Source organism: Mercenaria mercenaria, chromosome 5 (genome assembly GCF_021730395.1).
Source record: "Mercenaria mercenaria strain notata chromosome 5, MADL_Memer_1, whole genome shotgun sequence".
Lineage (NCBI taxonomy): Eukaryota > Metazoa > Mollusca > Bivalvia > Venerida > Veneridae > Mercenaria > Mercenaria mercenaria.
In genome coordinates, this window is record NC_069365.1 from 4,990,255 (window position 1) to 5,006,607 (window position 16,353).

At 35.9% G+C, this 16,353-nt stretch overlaps 1 protein-coding gene across 11 annotated transcripts in view; it reads left to right on the forward strand.

Annotated features, from left to right (window-relative positions):
• The window catches only part of LOC123556315 (arf-GAP with Rho-GAP domain, ANK repeat and PH domain-containing protein 1-like), a 166,433-nt gene that overhangs the window by 74,162 nt on the left and 75,918 nt on the right, over positions 1-16,353 (forward strand). For 6 of the 11 annotated variants that reach the window (XM_053542545.1, XM_053542549.1, XM_053542543.1 and 3 more), the window contains 5 exons: positions 2,330-2,405; positions 8,174-8,226; positions 8,744-8,797; positions 9,230-9,313; positions 12,653-12,759. In XM_053542545.1, coding sequence (XP_053398520.1) covers positions 2,330-2,405; positions 8,174-8,226; positions 8,744-8,797; positions 9,230-9,313; positions 12,653-12,759 — 374 coding nt within the window. Of the gene's footprint in view, positions 1-637; positions 686-2,329; positions 2,406-8,173; positions 8,227-8,743; positions 8,798-9,229; positions 9,314-12,652; positions 12,760-16,353 lie in introns of all 11 variants that reach the window. The other 5 variants (XM_053542542.1, XM_053542540.1, XM_053542541.1 and 2 more) reach the window with 1 other exon arrangement.

Consider the following 16,353-nt stretch of genomic DNA (forward strand, 5'->3'; position numbering starts at 1 on the left):
ATGCGGGAGGCATATAGTGATTGTCCTGTTCGTCCGTCTGTTCGTTCGTTTGTCCGTCCGTATGAGGTTAACCAAATCGGACTGTTTTGTCTAGCATCAATACCCCTAACTAGAATGACTTGATACTAATGCAGATGTAACCTGTGACCATTCCTCATCTTCAGACATCACCTGACCTCAGTTTGACCTTGACCTTGAACTTATCCCTTGTTTTGGACTTAGGTTGCTTTGTATTGACAAGGATGCCACCAGGGGCATCAAGCATTTATTGAACGCAGCACCTTGTTTTTTTGGACAATTTAGCATTTATTTTTATTGTTAGATACTTACCATATTGCTCTTATTTTCAGCGTAGTTGTCAAATAAGATACTTACCTGTATAATGATAGTGGTGAATAGCCTACTCTATGGACTTGATTAAGTTGATATTTGCTGCATCGTTATACATTAATATGCTTATGAAGTTTGCCATGTAAATTCTTAGTATATGAAATTGTATCAGTTAGTGTATAACAATCATTATATTTATTGAACAACATGTATGATAATGCAATTCTGCACAGATATTGTACACTTATGTCACCAGAATTTTACCATCAAATTACTATAGACTGTTATATCAAATTTGCTGTCACAGGAAAGAAAGAAATGGAGAAATTCCCAGGTGTTTACGAGTCAGGTGACTGTAAGTTACTTTTCCTGAGGTCTCCCAGTATAAACATTATGCAGCTCTATTCAGCTCCTTGCTTAATTTTGCCAAAGTAGAGCTTCAATCCCCAGACTGTGATAACCCCTTTTGAAAGAGAGTGGGTATATTGTTTTGTTTCTCATGGCCGGTAGATATGCCTGTCTGTCTGTCATCAGTCGGTCAGTAGATCATTTTGTTTCTGATGAATAAGCTAGGGAAATGGTCAAACATAGGATGATTGCTTGAAGTGTATATATTACCCTTATTTAGAGTCATGTAGGCCAAAAGTTATAAGGTCAAAGAGATTCTGAGACTAAAACTGGATTACGCTCAATTACTGGACGACTTTGGTTTACAGAGTAGTAAAACTTTTTAAGGTGATTGCCTTTGGTCAATAAATTATCCCACATTAAAGTCAATGGTCTTGCATTGGTTACAGTGACATAATGAGACTAGAATATCTTTCAGGATGCAACAGATTTGGCCTTTATTGGTGATAACCGGTGGTCAGAAAGTGACCTTGTTATATTTGGGATGAGTTCAGTAGGTCAAAAGTCAAGGTCACAGTGACTTTCAGATTGAAAAACTGTTTTCACTGTATTACTGAAGAATGCTTAGGCTTACAGACAGTGGCAGTAGGTTAAAGGTTAGTCAAAGTGGTATTGAGACCTCAAGATGAAAAATGGTTCACAATCAGTAGTTGTAGAACACTTGGCCCTGTGGCCATCACATGAGTATGATTATCTATGGTGTTTAGGTTGTTTATGTGATCATAAGACGAAATGTAATGGTCATACTGAAGACTGAAATTACTGTTACTGTAGTCAATGGGGTGGGTAGGGGGGGAGGGGTGGGGGATGGCATATGCTTGTTTGACTCCTGTTATCTTGAAGTCAGCATGTGCAATTATATTAGTTTTAAAAAAAGACTTCTATTGCTTTCAGCCAGAAGAAAAATAAAGTAACTGTGTATCACTATATCTACACATGGCATCATGGGATATGGCTAAAATATATCTCTGTAGTAGAAATTTACTGCTTATTCATTATTCTTCTATGATCTTTTACTAGTAGAAATAAATGACATTAATTTTGTGCCTTTTAAATTTTGGGTGGGTTAGAGGTACTTAGATTTACCCTTGTCTGTATTATGTTATTTTCAGGGAGAAATTATCTCAGTTTTCATGTTTTTGTTTATAGCTAATGTCTGTCATGAATACTTTCTGCACCTGGCTTCTTGAATTCATTTAAAACTTAGTATCTGATTGGATTTCATACATCTATACTGTATCATGATAGATTAAGTTTCTATGGTCTGAGGTTATGAAAAGTACCAAACACACAGACTGGAATTTTTATGATGTATTTTAAACAGAATTTTGAACAAAATTTTCAGTTGAGAATTTCGCCTTTCAGTTTAATAGAATAATTCTATTATTTTCTTATCAGTGCTAACACATTTTTTATGTATATTGCATATTATGGTTAATATTGTCTCATATGAAAAGATGAAAAACAACCTTCTTGCTGATTTTACTTGTCTTTGTAAAACTTTGACCTTAGTTGTTTTACTGCTGCTCAGATACTTTCTATGTATTATTCAACATTCACAGAAATATTCACTATTTTTCTTTACTTTCAGCCAAACAACTCGAGACAGTTCAAGTTCAAGCTTCACTGTACCAACAGGGTGTTCTTGTTTGCAACAGATAATCTAGGTAATGTATGTCTCTTTACCTAACATACAACAGATATTCTAGGTAATGTATGTCTCTTTACCTAACATACAGCAGGTAATCTAGGTAATGTATGTCTCTTTACCTAGCATACAGCAGGTAATCTAGGTAATGTGTCTCTTGCTTACCGTACACCAGGTAATCTAGGTAATGTATGTCTCTTTACCTAACATACAACAGGTAATCTAGGTAATGTATGTCTCTTTACCTAACATACAACAGGTAATCTAGGTAATGTATGTCTCTTTACCTAACATACAACAGTAATCTAGGTAATGTTATGTCTCTTTACATAAATACAACAGTAATCTAGGTAATGTATGTCTCTTTACTTTCAGCCATACAAGCAGGTATTCTAGGTAATGTATGTCTCTTTACCTAACATACAACAGGTATTCTAGGTAATGTGTCTCTTGCTTACCGTACACCAGGTAATCTAGGTAATGTATGTCTCTTTACCTAACATACAACAGATAATCTAGGTAATGTATGTCTCTTTACCTAGCATACAGCAGATAATCTAGGTAATGTATGTCTCTTTACCTAACATACAACAGGTAATCTAGGTAATGTATGTCTCTTTACCTAGCATACAGCAGGTAATCTAGGTAATGTATGTCTCTTTACCTAACATACAACAGGTAATCTAGGTAATGTATGTCTCTTTACCTAGCATACAACAGGTATTCTAGGTAATGTATGTCTCTTTACCTAACATACAACAGGTAATCAAGGTAATGTATGTCTCTTTACCTAACATACAACAGGTAATCTAGGTAATGTATGTCTCTTTACCTAGCATACACCAGGTAATCTAGGTAATGTATGTCTCTTTACCTAACATACAACAGGTATTCTAGGTAATGTATGTCTCTTGCTTACCATACACAAGGTAATCTAGGTAATGTATGTCCTTTTTCCTAACATACAACCCGTAATCTAGGTAATGTGTGTCCATCTATCAAACATACAATTGGTATTCTATGTAATGTAACTATGTCCCTTTACCTAATATACTCAAGGTAATCTAGTTAATACATGTCCTTTAACCTAACATACAACAGGTTATCTAGCTAATGTATTTCTCTTTACCTCACATACTGAAGATAATCTAGGTAATGTATGTCCCTTTACCTAACATACAACAGGTAACCTCAGTAATGTATGTCTCTTTACAAAACATACAATAGATTATCTAGGTAATATATGTCCCTTTACCTGTGGTACAACAAGTAATCTAGGTAATGTATGTCTCTTTACTTAACATACAACAGGTAACCTAGGTAATGTATGTCTCTTTACAAAACATGCAATAGATTAACTAGGTAATATATGTCCCTTTACCTGTGGTAGAACAAGTAATCTAGGTAGTGTATGTCTCTTTACTTAACATACAACAGGTAACCTAGGTAATGTATGTTCCTTTACCTAAATACAACAGGTAATCTATGTACAATGTAGTGTATGTCCCTTTACCTAACATACACCAGGTAATCTAGATAATGTATGTCCTTTTACCTAACATACAAGTAATCTAGGTAGTGTATGTCCCTTTACTTAACATACAACAGGTAACCTAGGTAATGTATGTTCCTTTACCTAAATACAACAGGTAATCTATGTACAATGTAGTGTATGTCCCTTTACCTAACATACACCAGGTAATCTAGGTAATGTGTGTCCTTTTACCTAACATACAAGTAATCTAGGTAGTGTATGGCCCTTTACTTAACATACAACAGGAAATCTAGGTAATGTATGTTTCTTTACTGAACTTATAATGGACAGATCCAAAATGTGTCAATCATTAATGTTTACATAAAACAGACTGTCCAGTCAGGACTGTCCAATATGATAGACCTAGTTTACACAATAGACCATGTGTGTTTTGTTTGTGATACCGCTTGTGAGCTCTTGACCTTGGTATGAATAGAATAACAAGGGAGAGAGAGGAGTCAGATGAAATTTATCAACAAAAACTGGAACTGTCCATAGAGTATCTAGGTAATATAGTTATGTCCCTTTACCTAAGATATAGGTAATCTAGGAAATGTATGTCCATCTACCTAACATACCCAAGGTAATCTAGTTAATGCATGTCCTGTAACCTATAAATACAACAAGTAAACTAGATAACTGACAAACAGCAAATACTCTAGGCAATGTTGGTATTTAATGCAGTGAAGTCTTAGTCGAACCAACCATGATACAGTCTTACCTAGTTAAACCTCAGACATATTATATTAGGCTAGATCTGCCATCATCTGTTTGAAGTTTTGTTTGTACCAAAAAAGAGGTATCATATCCTTGGCTGTTGATAATATTAGCAGAAAGAAAGCATTTTCTCAGTTTGGAAGAAGACTCCATATATACAGGAGTAAATTGATAGAGCCGCAGATCTTTCACAAGAATTTCACTCTCGATGAAGGTTGGTCTAACAAGTGACAATTCCTACTAGCTAATAAGGCCCTAATTGTATGTAACCGTATTTATGTCTCCCCCAGGAGACATATTGTTTTTGCCCTGTCTGTCCGTCCGTCCTTCCGTCCGTCCGTACGTCACACTTCATTTCTTTATGTCTCCTGAGACATATTGTTTTTGCCCTGTCTGTCCTTCCGTCCGTCCGTACGTCACACTTCATTTCTTTATGTCTCCCCCAGGAGACATATTGTTTTTGCCCTGTCCATCCGTCCTTCTGTCCGTCCGTCCGTACGTCACACTTCATTTCCGAGCAATAACTGGAGAACCATTTGACCTAGAACCTTCAAACTTCATAGGGTTGTAGGGCTGCTGGAGTAGACAACCCCTATTGTTTTTGGGGTCACTCCGTCAAAGGTCAAGGTCACAGGGGCCGGAACATTGAAAACCATTTCCGATCAATAACTAGAGAACTACTTGACCCAGAATGTTGAAACTTCATAGGATGATTGGCCATGAAGAGTAGATGACCCCTATTGATTTTGGGGTCACTCCGTCAAAGGTCAAGGTCACAGGGGCCTGAACATTGAAAACCATTTCCAATCAATAACTAGAGAACCACTTGACCCAGAATGTTGAAACTTCATAGGATGATTGATCATGAAGAGTAGATGACCCCTATTGATTTTGGGTCACTCCATCAAAGGTCAAGGTCACAGGGGCCTGAACATGGAAAACCATTTCCGATCAATAACTAGAGAACCACTTGACCCAGAATGTTGAAACTTCATAGGATGATTGTACATGCAAAGTAGATGACCCCTATTGATTTTGGGGTCACTCCATTAAAGGTCAAGGTCACAGGGGCCTGAACATTGAAAACCATTTCAGTTCAGTAACTTGAGAACCACTTGACCCAGAATGTTGAAACTTAATAGGATGATTGGTCATGCAGAGTAGATGACCCTTAACGATTTTGGGGTCACTCTGTGAAAGGTCAAGGTCACAGGGGCCTGAACATTGAAAACCATTTCCGGTCAGTAACTTGAGAACCACTTGACCCAGAATGATGAAACTTCATAGGATGATTTGTCATGTAGAGTAGATGACCCCTAACGATTTTAGGGTCACTCTGTTAAAGGTCAAGGTCACAGGGGCCGGAACGTGGAAAACCATTTCCAGTCAATAACTTGAGAACCTCTCGACCCAGAATGTTGAAACTTCATAGGATGATTGTTCATGCAGAGTAAATGACCCCTATTGTTTTTGGGGTCACTCCGTTAAAGGTCAAGATCACAGAGGCCTGAACATTGATAACCAGTTCCGATCAATAACTTGAGAACCACTTGACCCAGAATGTTGAAATTTCAAAGGATGATTGAACATGCAGAGTAGATGACCCCTTGATTTTGGGGTCAGTCTATTAAAGGTCAAGGTCACAGTGGCCTGTTCATGTAAAATCATTTTTTGGAAATAACTTGAGAACCACTTGACCTACAATGTTGAAACTTAATAGGATGATTGGACATGCAGAGTAGATGACCCCTATTTATTTTGAGGTCACTTGATCAAAGGTCAAGGTCACAGGAGCCTGAACAGTGACTTGAGAACCACTAGGCCAAGAGTGTTGAAATTTAGCGGGATGACTGGACATGCCAAGTAGATGATCCCTATTGCAGCCAACCATCAGTGTCTCTTTGACTTTCCCTCCTGACTCCTAATGACTTCTTGCCTATAGGACTTTGCATTGGGGGAGACATGCGCTTTTTTACAAAAGCATTTTCTAGTTAGCTCGACTATTCGAAGAATAGTCTAGCTATTCTACTCACCCTGGCGTCGGCGTCGGCGTCGGCGTCGGCGTCACACCTTGGTTAAGTTTTTGCATGCAAGTACATACAGCTATCATTTAAAGGCATATAGCTTTGAAACTTATTTATTCTTTTTCCAGGTCAATTACCAACCTCACTGGGTCAAGTTCCATAACTCTAACATGTATTTTGAGCAAATTATGCCCCCTTTTGGACTTAGAAAATTCTGGTTAAAGTTTTACATGCAAGTTACTATCTCCTAAACTAATGCAGATATTGAATTGAAACTTCACATGTGTCTTCGGGGTTATAAAACTAGTTGATAGCACCAAGCCCCATAACTCTGACCTTCATTTTGACCAAATTATGCCCCCTTTTGGACTTAGAAAATTCTGGTTAAAGTTTTGCGTGCAAGTACATACAGCTATTACTAAAAAGCATATAGATTGGAAACTTACTTTTTCTTTTTCTAGATCAATTACCTACCTCACTGGGTCAAGTCCCATAACTCTAACATGTATTTTGGCCAAATTATGCCCCCTTTGGACTTAGAAAATCCTGGTTAAAGTTTTACATGCAAGTTACTATATCCAAAACTAATGCAGATATTGAATTGAAACTTCACATGTGTCTTCGGGGTTATAAAACTAGTCGATAGCACCAAGTCCCATAACTCTGACCTTCATTTTGGCCAAATTATGCCCCCTTTTGGACTTAGAAAATTCTGGTTAAAGTTTTGCGTGCAAGTACATACAGCTATTACTAAAAGGCATATAGATTGGAAACTTATTTTTTCTTTTTCTAGATCAATTACATACCTCACTGGGTCAAGTCCCATAACTCTGACATGTACTTTGGCCAAATTATGCCCCCTTTTGGACTTAGAAAACCCTGGTTAAAGTTTTACATGCAAGTTACTATGTCCAAAACTAATTCAGATATTAAATTGAAACTTCACATGTGTCCTTGGGGTTATAAAACTAGTTGATAGAATCAAGTTCCATAACTCTGACTTGTATTTTGGGCAAATTAAGCCCCCTTTTGGACTTAGAAAATTCTGGTTAAAGTTTTGCGTGCAAGTACATACAGCTATTACCAAAAGGCATATAGCTTTGAAACTTATTTATTCTTTTTCAAGGTCAATTACAAACCTCACTGGGTCAAGTTCCATAACTCTTAACATGTATTTTGAGCAGATTATGCCCCCTTTTGGACTTAGAAAATTCTGGTTAAAGTTTACATGCAAGTTACTGTTTCCAAAACTAATGCAGATATTGAATTGAAACTTAACATGTTTCTTCGGGGTTATAAAACTAGTTGATAGCATCAAGTCCCATAACTCTGATATGCATTTTGGTCAAATTATGTCCCCTTTCGAACTTAAAACTCTTTTGATATTTAACATTTTGGGTAATAATTTCCTGCTTCTGTGACAATATTTCGAATAGTCGAGCTTGGCTGTCTAACGGACAGCTCTTGTTATTATTTGATATGATTTTATATATCTTTATCTTTGTTAAACAGATGATTGCAAGATGTGGTCAAACACACTAATGGAGGCTATAATCACATATGATGTAAGTCTGTATTGTTTCTTGAAATGTAAGTCTCATCTCTTGTGATTTAGAACAGGAAGATGAAAATATTTGCATTGAAAGTAAATCATTTTTGTCAGAATATTGAAACTTGCAATTTTAATTATTTACTTTCTTCAGATATTGTTATAAATAAAGGCAATAAATTTGTTACCTAACTATTGTAAATGTGTGATTATTTATTACAAGCATGTAGGAAATCTAATTGAATTGATGTGTTAGAAAATGTTTCCTCTTGAATATACATTTGCTTTAAAGGGGAAATTCAATATGTAACATTTTTTACTTGAAAGATGTATATTAAGGAAAAGAAGAACACATTACTTTGCCCAAAGAGGCTGTTATTTCATTTCATTGATAACATTTATGTGGCTAGAAACTTGCAGGTTTGACTGTGGAGTGTCAGCTGAATGGAATTTAAGGAATTGTTGTGTTCAGAAAATTCTACAGATATACTATTAAATTCAATATTTGTTACATTGTTTTATGTTTATTACAGAAGCCTAAAGGAGGAGAGGTACCAGGAGGGGATATGGCCAATCCAGACATTGATGTAAATATTTCTCTGTTTAAAATGTACAAAATCACAGGTCTGTTTCCCCTGAACAAAGTTCATATAATTGTCTTGCACTTATGCCTACCTATAAATACAAAAATTGCATGATGAAATTATGATACTTTCATGCTGAAGACTAAGTATCAACAAGCATATGATGTTTTTGCAGCTTACACTGCCAGCTGAACAAGAAGACATTTTGGCCAATGACATTTGGCCTTCCATCAGTTTTGTATCATGAACAGCTTGTAGTACTGCTAAGAAGATCTTGGGTTGTTTAAGAATGCAGTAAAAATAATTGAATGATATAGAGACATGCAAAATTGAGATTCTGATAAAAAGGGTATCATATCGCTACAAACATTTAAAATAATTATGTGTATTTGGTGTTTGGTGACTTGTAAAGAGAATTGTTCTGACTTGTTTCAGGCATGGATCAAGATTAACAAGAACAGATACAAGTTTTATGTTGTTTTGAAGGGACATAAACTCTGTTACTACCAAAATGATGATGTAAGTATACCTATGACTATGGCAAAGTTAATAAAATGGTACTAGTAACTTCCTTGCTTGTGGGTCAGCATTAAAAGAATAGTACTAGGAGTGATCAACGAGGGGTCAATATAATGTGACAGGGTGGGGTATAGTGGCACATGTCAACACTGTAAAGTTTTTGCATTGGGCTCACTGCTACAAGTCTCACTGCTAGGCGGCGTAGCTGTGACAGAAGTTCTGTATTGTCTTCAGTACACATCATTGTAAATATGACTGATAAATTGTTGAAGTTAAACCCTTATACACAAATTCCACAAATTCAAATCTTACCAGAATACTATGTAAATGTAGCTGTGATACAGGATACTAACTCTTGTAACTACCAGAATACTGTGTAAGTGTAGCTGTGATACAGGATACTAACTCTTGTTACTACCAGAATACTGTGTAAGTGTAGCTGTGATACAGGATACTAACTCTTGTTACTACCAGAATACTGTGTAAGTGTAGCTGTGATACAGGATACTAACTCTTGTTACTACCAGAATACTGTGTAAGTGTAGCTGTGATACAGGATACTAACTCTTGTTACTACCAGAATACTGCGTAACTGTAGCTGTGATACAGGATACTAACTCTTGTAACTACCAGTATACTACGTAAGTGTAGCTGTGATACAGGATACTGACTCTTGTTACTACCAGAATACTGGGTAAGTGTAGCTGTGATACAGGATACTGACTCTTGTTACTACCAGAATACTATGTAAGTGTAACTGTGATACAGGATACTGACTCTTGTTACTACCAGAATACTATGTAAATGTAACTGTGATACAGGACACTGACTCTTGTTACTACCAGAATACTATATAAGTGTAGCTGTGATACAGGATTTTAAGTCTGTTACTACTAGAATACTATGTAAATGTAGCTGTGATATCCAATATCTCTGTTACTACCAGGAGGTGTAGGCTAATATAGCTGTGACAGAAGTTCTATATTGTTTTCAAGACATATAGATGCTGTTCCTACTGGAATGCTGATGTAACTGTTGTGTTTAGATGTTAATTTTGGACAACCTGTCCCGCTTTTCCATTTAATAAACACATTTTATGCAAGTTTTATTTCCAAGAGTAGATAATCGTTATATTACGATCATCTTAATTAGATGTTACAGTTGATATAAAAACTGGGCATTCAGAAGTGTGGTTTTGACTCATACATGCTTTTGATGTATGAATGTCTTTGAGTGAATGCTTTAATATGGGTAATCAGTTAGATTGAGGAAAATATAAAGTCTACACCAGACTTCTGACATGCTTGGTGGTTGCCTGAAATACTTCTGGCCTCTACATGCCCTTGTGTAAATGTGGTTGATTACTTCCTTATAGCACTCATATAAGGCACTTTTCTACACCACTTCTGAACTATTCCTTATTTGGGCACTAACATGACTCTGTTTATAACAGGATCAGTTATATATACTGTGAAACCATTACCACTGGGCGGTAATTTTTTGTTTCTTCTGTGGTAGTTTCTTTCCACAAACATAAACCATGGAACCATAGTCAAACACCATGAAATTTCTTACTCAGAAAGTGAAATCTGTATTGTGAACTGTTTTGCAATTTACATTGTAACAGTTTGAACATGATATGTAGTAAGGTGGAAATAAAGAGTAATTTTCATATTTGTTTTTCTGAGTATAATGAGAACAGCCATTCTGTGTTTTTATCTGTATTTGTTTTAAAATATTATTAAATGAAATTTTGGTTCTGTAGAAACTAGGGATGGGAACGAATATTCGAATATTCGAATATTCGGAAATCGGTCGAATATTCGAATATGAAAATCAAATTCGAATATTCGTAAATTATTGTTTTGTTTTTTTTTCAAAATAAGTATCATTGATTTTGGGCAATATGAGCATGCTAATTCTACAGAATAAAACCATGTCATGTTTGTATATCGAGTATCAAAAGATGTCCAATTAACAAAAAAATAGCAATGCATAATTGGCAGGGGCAATCGTTACGAATTAACAGTTTGCAACAGGCGTCAATGTGTCAGATGCATGTCAAAAGATGTCCAATTAACAAGAAAACTGCAATGCATAATTACCTGGGGTAATCGCTAAGGATTAACAGTTTGTATTAGGCGTAAATGCGATATCTTTTTATCTTTTGTTCATTTTTACTGGCGCCTGTTTTATGTAATTGTAGATTTTTTTTTTCGAAAACAATACCAAACTTATTGCCGATCTTTTCACAATATTTTGTACGACGTTTCAGACCATCCGCAGAATCGGTTTTCATCCGCAATCGGCCGTATTCGATTTAAATTTTGAAGTACTTTATAAGAAGATCAAGAAATAACATATGATTGATGCATACGTTCATGTTGAAGGAGGTTTATGTCTGCCTTACTTGCTTTTTACACGACGATTTTTACACGCCGATTGAAAATTTTCAAAATGGCGGCGGTAATACAATAGCGCGTCACGTGTTTAAATGGGACGACCTGCTATTTTTAGATAAAATTGCAACGGTCTAAATTATAATCGTTTTGGTTTTTTGTATCATTTTGAAGCTAAAACACTGAATTAGTTAAATATATTCATGGTTATACTGACAGAATCGTGAAATAAAACGCTAGGATCGGCCGGTTTAGCTAGGTAGGATCGGGTTACCCGAAACAAATATTTTTTGGCCTTATTACTTACGATGATCCACGCTTTAAACAAATGAATACGTTGTGTATATGCCAATCACTTAATAAGAATTTAAAGCTTCCATTAAAACAAACCGAATATTCGAATATATTCGAATATGGCAAACCGAATATTCGAATATTGATTTCAGTATTCGTTCCCATCCCTAGTAGAAACATAACTAAAAAGTATTTTTTCGGCATGCACTTTGTGAAAAGAAATGTCAACTAAACTGTTGGTTTGAAGACTTTATCCATTAAAGTGGCTGCGGTACAAGTGCTTAATACTGTTTACAGTGCCACTCTGGTGACAGGCGTATTAAGCACTTTAAACCACTTGTTGCTTAATTACCAAACTTGAGAATGTCTGCTTCTCAAGTTGTGAAGTTTTCTAACTCTGTAAGAAAACTGCCAGAAACTAGTCTGTCATCATTCTCCAGTTACTCTATTTTGTAAGGCAGAGCTCAGATTTTCCCATGCTGAAGTATTAGTCATGTACTAAAATGTTTAAATTACTACATGAATTATTACTGTAACAGTGGACTGCATGTACAAATAACAGTATTTTGTGACTTGTTTTCTTATCTGTGTGTGTTTATGTAAGTTTTATCACATATTTCATTAGTTTGTGACCACTGTATTACAGGATTTCAAGATGGCTTCTCCCCTACATGAAATAGACATGAAGTTGTCCTCTGTGAAGGAAGTGGACAGGACAAAACTGCAGCTGAATACACACTACAGCACATTTCTGTGAGTAGTAGTTTACATCTATATATTACACGATTACATCATACCATTTGACAGTTCTGTAATGTCAAAGGAATTTTAAAAATTGACAAAGATGATACTTGTACTAGTAGGTGTAATACAACCTCTTTTTTCTCATGAAATGTAATTTCTATGACACTGCTACAGAGATCAGTAAAAAAGGAATATTTGATTATTTTATTGACTTGTATATAATTTACAAATTTTCAAAGTGATTAAGAAATATTTTTGAATAATACAAAGAGGTTATATGCCGTCAGAATAATCCCACGAGTGAGTAAATTATTACATGCAACGTATAACGGATTCAGTATGAAAACAATGTCATTGTAATTAGTATGATAAGATTATCAAGAAAAAAAAATTATGAAAATAGTGCATTGCAAATGGCAGTGAAGATACAAATTAATTGTAGTTAGCAATTTTTCTTCCAGTTTGTTGAATATGACACTGATTTTCGCAGCTGAACATTTTTAACCTTTACCCTGCTAAATTTCTAAAATGGATTGGTCCGTCTTTCAATTTTGGCGGTACCATTTATTTTATCCCCCCGCCAAAGGCGAAGGGGATATTAGAAATGCTCTCCGTTCGTGCGTCCGTCCGTCCGTGCGTCCGCAACGATCTTTGTCCGGAGCATAACTCTAAAAGTACTGGAGGGATTTTCTTCAAACTTCATACACTGATAGAACACATTGGGAGGAAGTGCAGTGTGCAAGAACAATAACTCTACCTTGCCTATTTATTGAGTTATTCCCCTTTATCATATTTTTAGCTCACCTGTCACATAGTGACAAGGTGAGCTTTTGTGATCACCCTTCGTCCGTCGTCAGTCCGTCCGTCCGTCCGTGCGTCCGTCAACAATTTCTTGTCTGCACGATAGTGGTTTCATTTATGATTTTATTTTAACCAAACTTGCACACAACTTGTATCACCATAAGATCTCGGTTCCTTTCTTGAACTGGCCAGATCCCATTATGGGTTCCAGAGTTATGGCCCCTGAAACGGCCAAAATTAGCTATTTTGACCTTGTCTGCACAATAGCAGCTTTATTTATGATTTGATTTTTACCAAACTGGCACACAACTTGTATCACCATAAGATCTTGGTTCCTTTCTTGAACTGGCGAGATTTCATTATGGGTTCCAGAGTTATGGCCCCTGAAAGGGCCAGAATTAGCTATTTTGACCTTGTCTGCACAATATCAGCTTCATTTATGATTTGATTTTAACCAAACTTGCACGCAACTTGTATCACCATAAGATCTTGGTTCCTTTCTTGAACTGGCGAGATTCCTTTATGGGTTCCAGAGTTATGGCCCCTGAAAGGGCCAGAATTAGCTATTTTGACCTTGTCTGCACAATAGCAGCTTCATTTATGATTTGAATTTAATCAAACTTGCACAAAACTTGTGTCACCATAAGATCTTAATTCCTTAGTTGAACCGGCCAGATCCCATAATAGGTTCCAGAGTTATGGCCCCTGAAAGGGCCAAAATTAGCTATTTTGACATTGTCTGCACAATAGCAGCTTCATTTATGATTCGATTTTAACCAAACTTGCACACAACTTGTATCACCACAAGATCTTGGTTCCTTTCTTGAACTGGCCAGATTTCCTCATTGGTTCCAGAGTTATGGCCCCTTAAAGGTCCAAAATTGGCTATTTTGGCTTTTGCAGCCATATAGAGACTTCATTTATGGTTTTATTTGATACAAACTTCCAAAATAACTTCAGCAACAATAATTCTTGGATTCCATGACAAATCAGATCCAAGCGTAGGTTCAGAGTTATTTTATATCTGATTACCTCCCCTGATTGTAATCAAAATGGATTTATATCAGTAAGTACTTATAGGACTTATTTGAAATTTCATTATTGTCATTAGTTGGACTGAGCCAATCAGGGTAGATAACTATAGACTGATTTTATGTCAAATTACCTCCCTTTATTTCAAATTAAAATGGGTATATCTCCGTAACTAATGAAGATACTGATCTGAAATTTCATTTATGTCAACAGATTTATTTGGCAGATCCTTCTTTTGTTCACTTACAATAATTTTTTTTTTTTAATTACTTTTCTTTTACGTTACTATAAATAGCTTATATTTAGTAACTTTTTTATTATTGGCCGTAGGGAAAAACTGAGACCACTTTTCTGTGGTACAACATAGATGGTACCTCCAATTTTTAGGTTTATTTTGACATATCTGTACCTTGTAAGAATTTTTTTTTCTTTTTGGTTAAATTTCTTCCCTTTGTTGTTACTGTCCTTTGGACTAAGATATTTTTTCTGAGGACCTTCTTGTCCTCAAGTGCAATGATAACAGGTGAGCAATATAGGGCCATCATGGCCCTCTTGTCTTAAAAAATTTTGTCCGGAGCATAACTCTAAAAGTACTTGAGGGATTTTCTTCAATCTTCATACACTGATAGAACACATTGGGAGGAAGTGCAGTGTGCAAGAACAATAACTCTACCTTGCGTATTTTTTGAGTTATTTCCCTTTATTATATTTTCTTAAAATATTTTGTCCGGAGCATAACTCCAAAAGTACTGGAGGGATTTTCTTCAAACTTCATACACTGATAGAACACATTGGGAGGAAGTGCAGTGTGCAAAAACAATAACTCTACCCTGCCTATTTTTTGAGTTATTCCCCTTTATCATATTTTCTTTAAAAATTTTGTCCGGAGCATAACTCCAAAAGTACTGGAGGGATTTTCTTCAAACTTCATACACTGATAGAACACATTGGGAGGAAGTGCAGTGTGCAAGAACAATAACTCTATCTTGCCTACTTTTTGAGTTATTCCCCTTGATCATATTTTCTTAAAAAGATTTGTCCGCGGCATATCTTTTTCATGCATGGAGGGATTTTGATATGTCTTGGTACAAATGTTCACCACCACGAGGTGGAGTGTCATGCGCAAGAACCAGGTCCCTAGTTCTAAGGTCAAGGTCACACTTAGAGGTCAAAGGATACAAGAATGAAAACCTTGTCCGGAGCACTTCTTCTTCATGCATAGAGGGATTTTGATATAACTTGGCACAAATGTTCACCACCACAAGACAGAGTGTCATGCGCAAGATCCAGGTCCCTAGGTCTAAGGTCAAGGTCACACTTAGAGGCCAAAGGTCAGATACAAGAATGACTTTGTCCGAAGCATTTCTTCTTTATGCATGGAGGGATTTTGATGTAACTTGGCACAATTATACACCATCATGAGACGAAGTGTCATGCGCAGTTCCCTTCTTTAGAATTACTTCCCTTTGTTGTTACTTATAATAGCTTTTATTGTAACTTTTTCATTACTAAGTCATAGGGAAAAATCGAGACCACTTTTCAGTAGTACAACATGCATGCTACATCCAATTTTGAGGTGTATTTTGACCAGTCTCTACCTAGTAAAGATTTTTGTGTGGATTTACAATTTTTTTTTTTTTTTTTTTTTTTTTTTTTTTTTAAAGATTAACTTCCGTTAGTTGTTACTATAAATAACTTATGTTGTAACATTTTTATAATTGACCACAGGGAAAAAACAAGACCACTTTTCTGTGGTACAACCTGGATGTT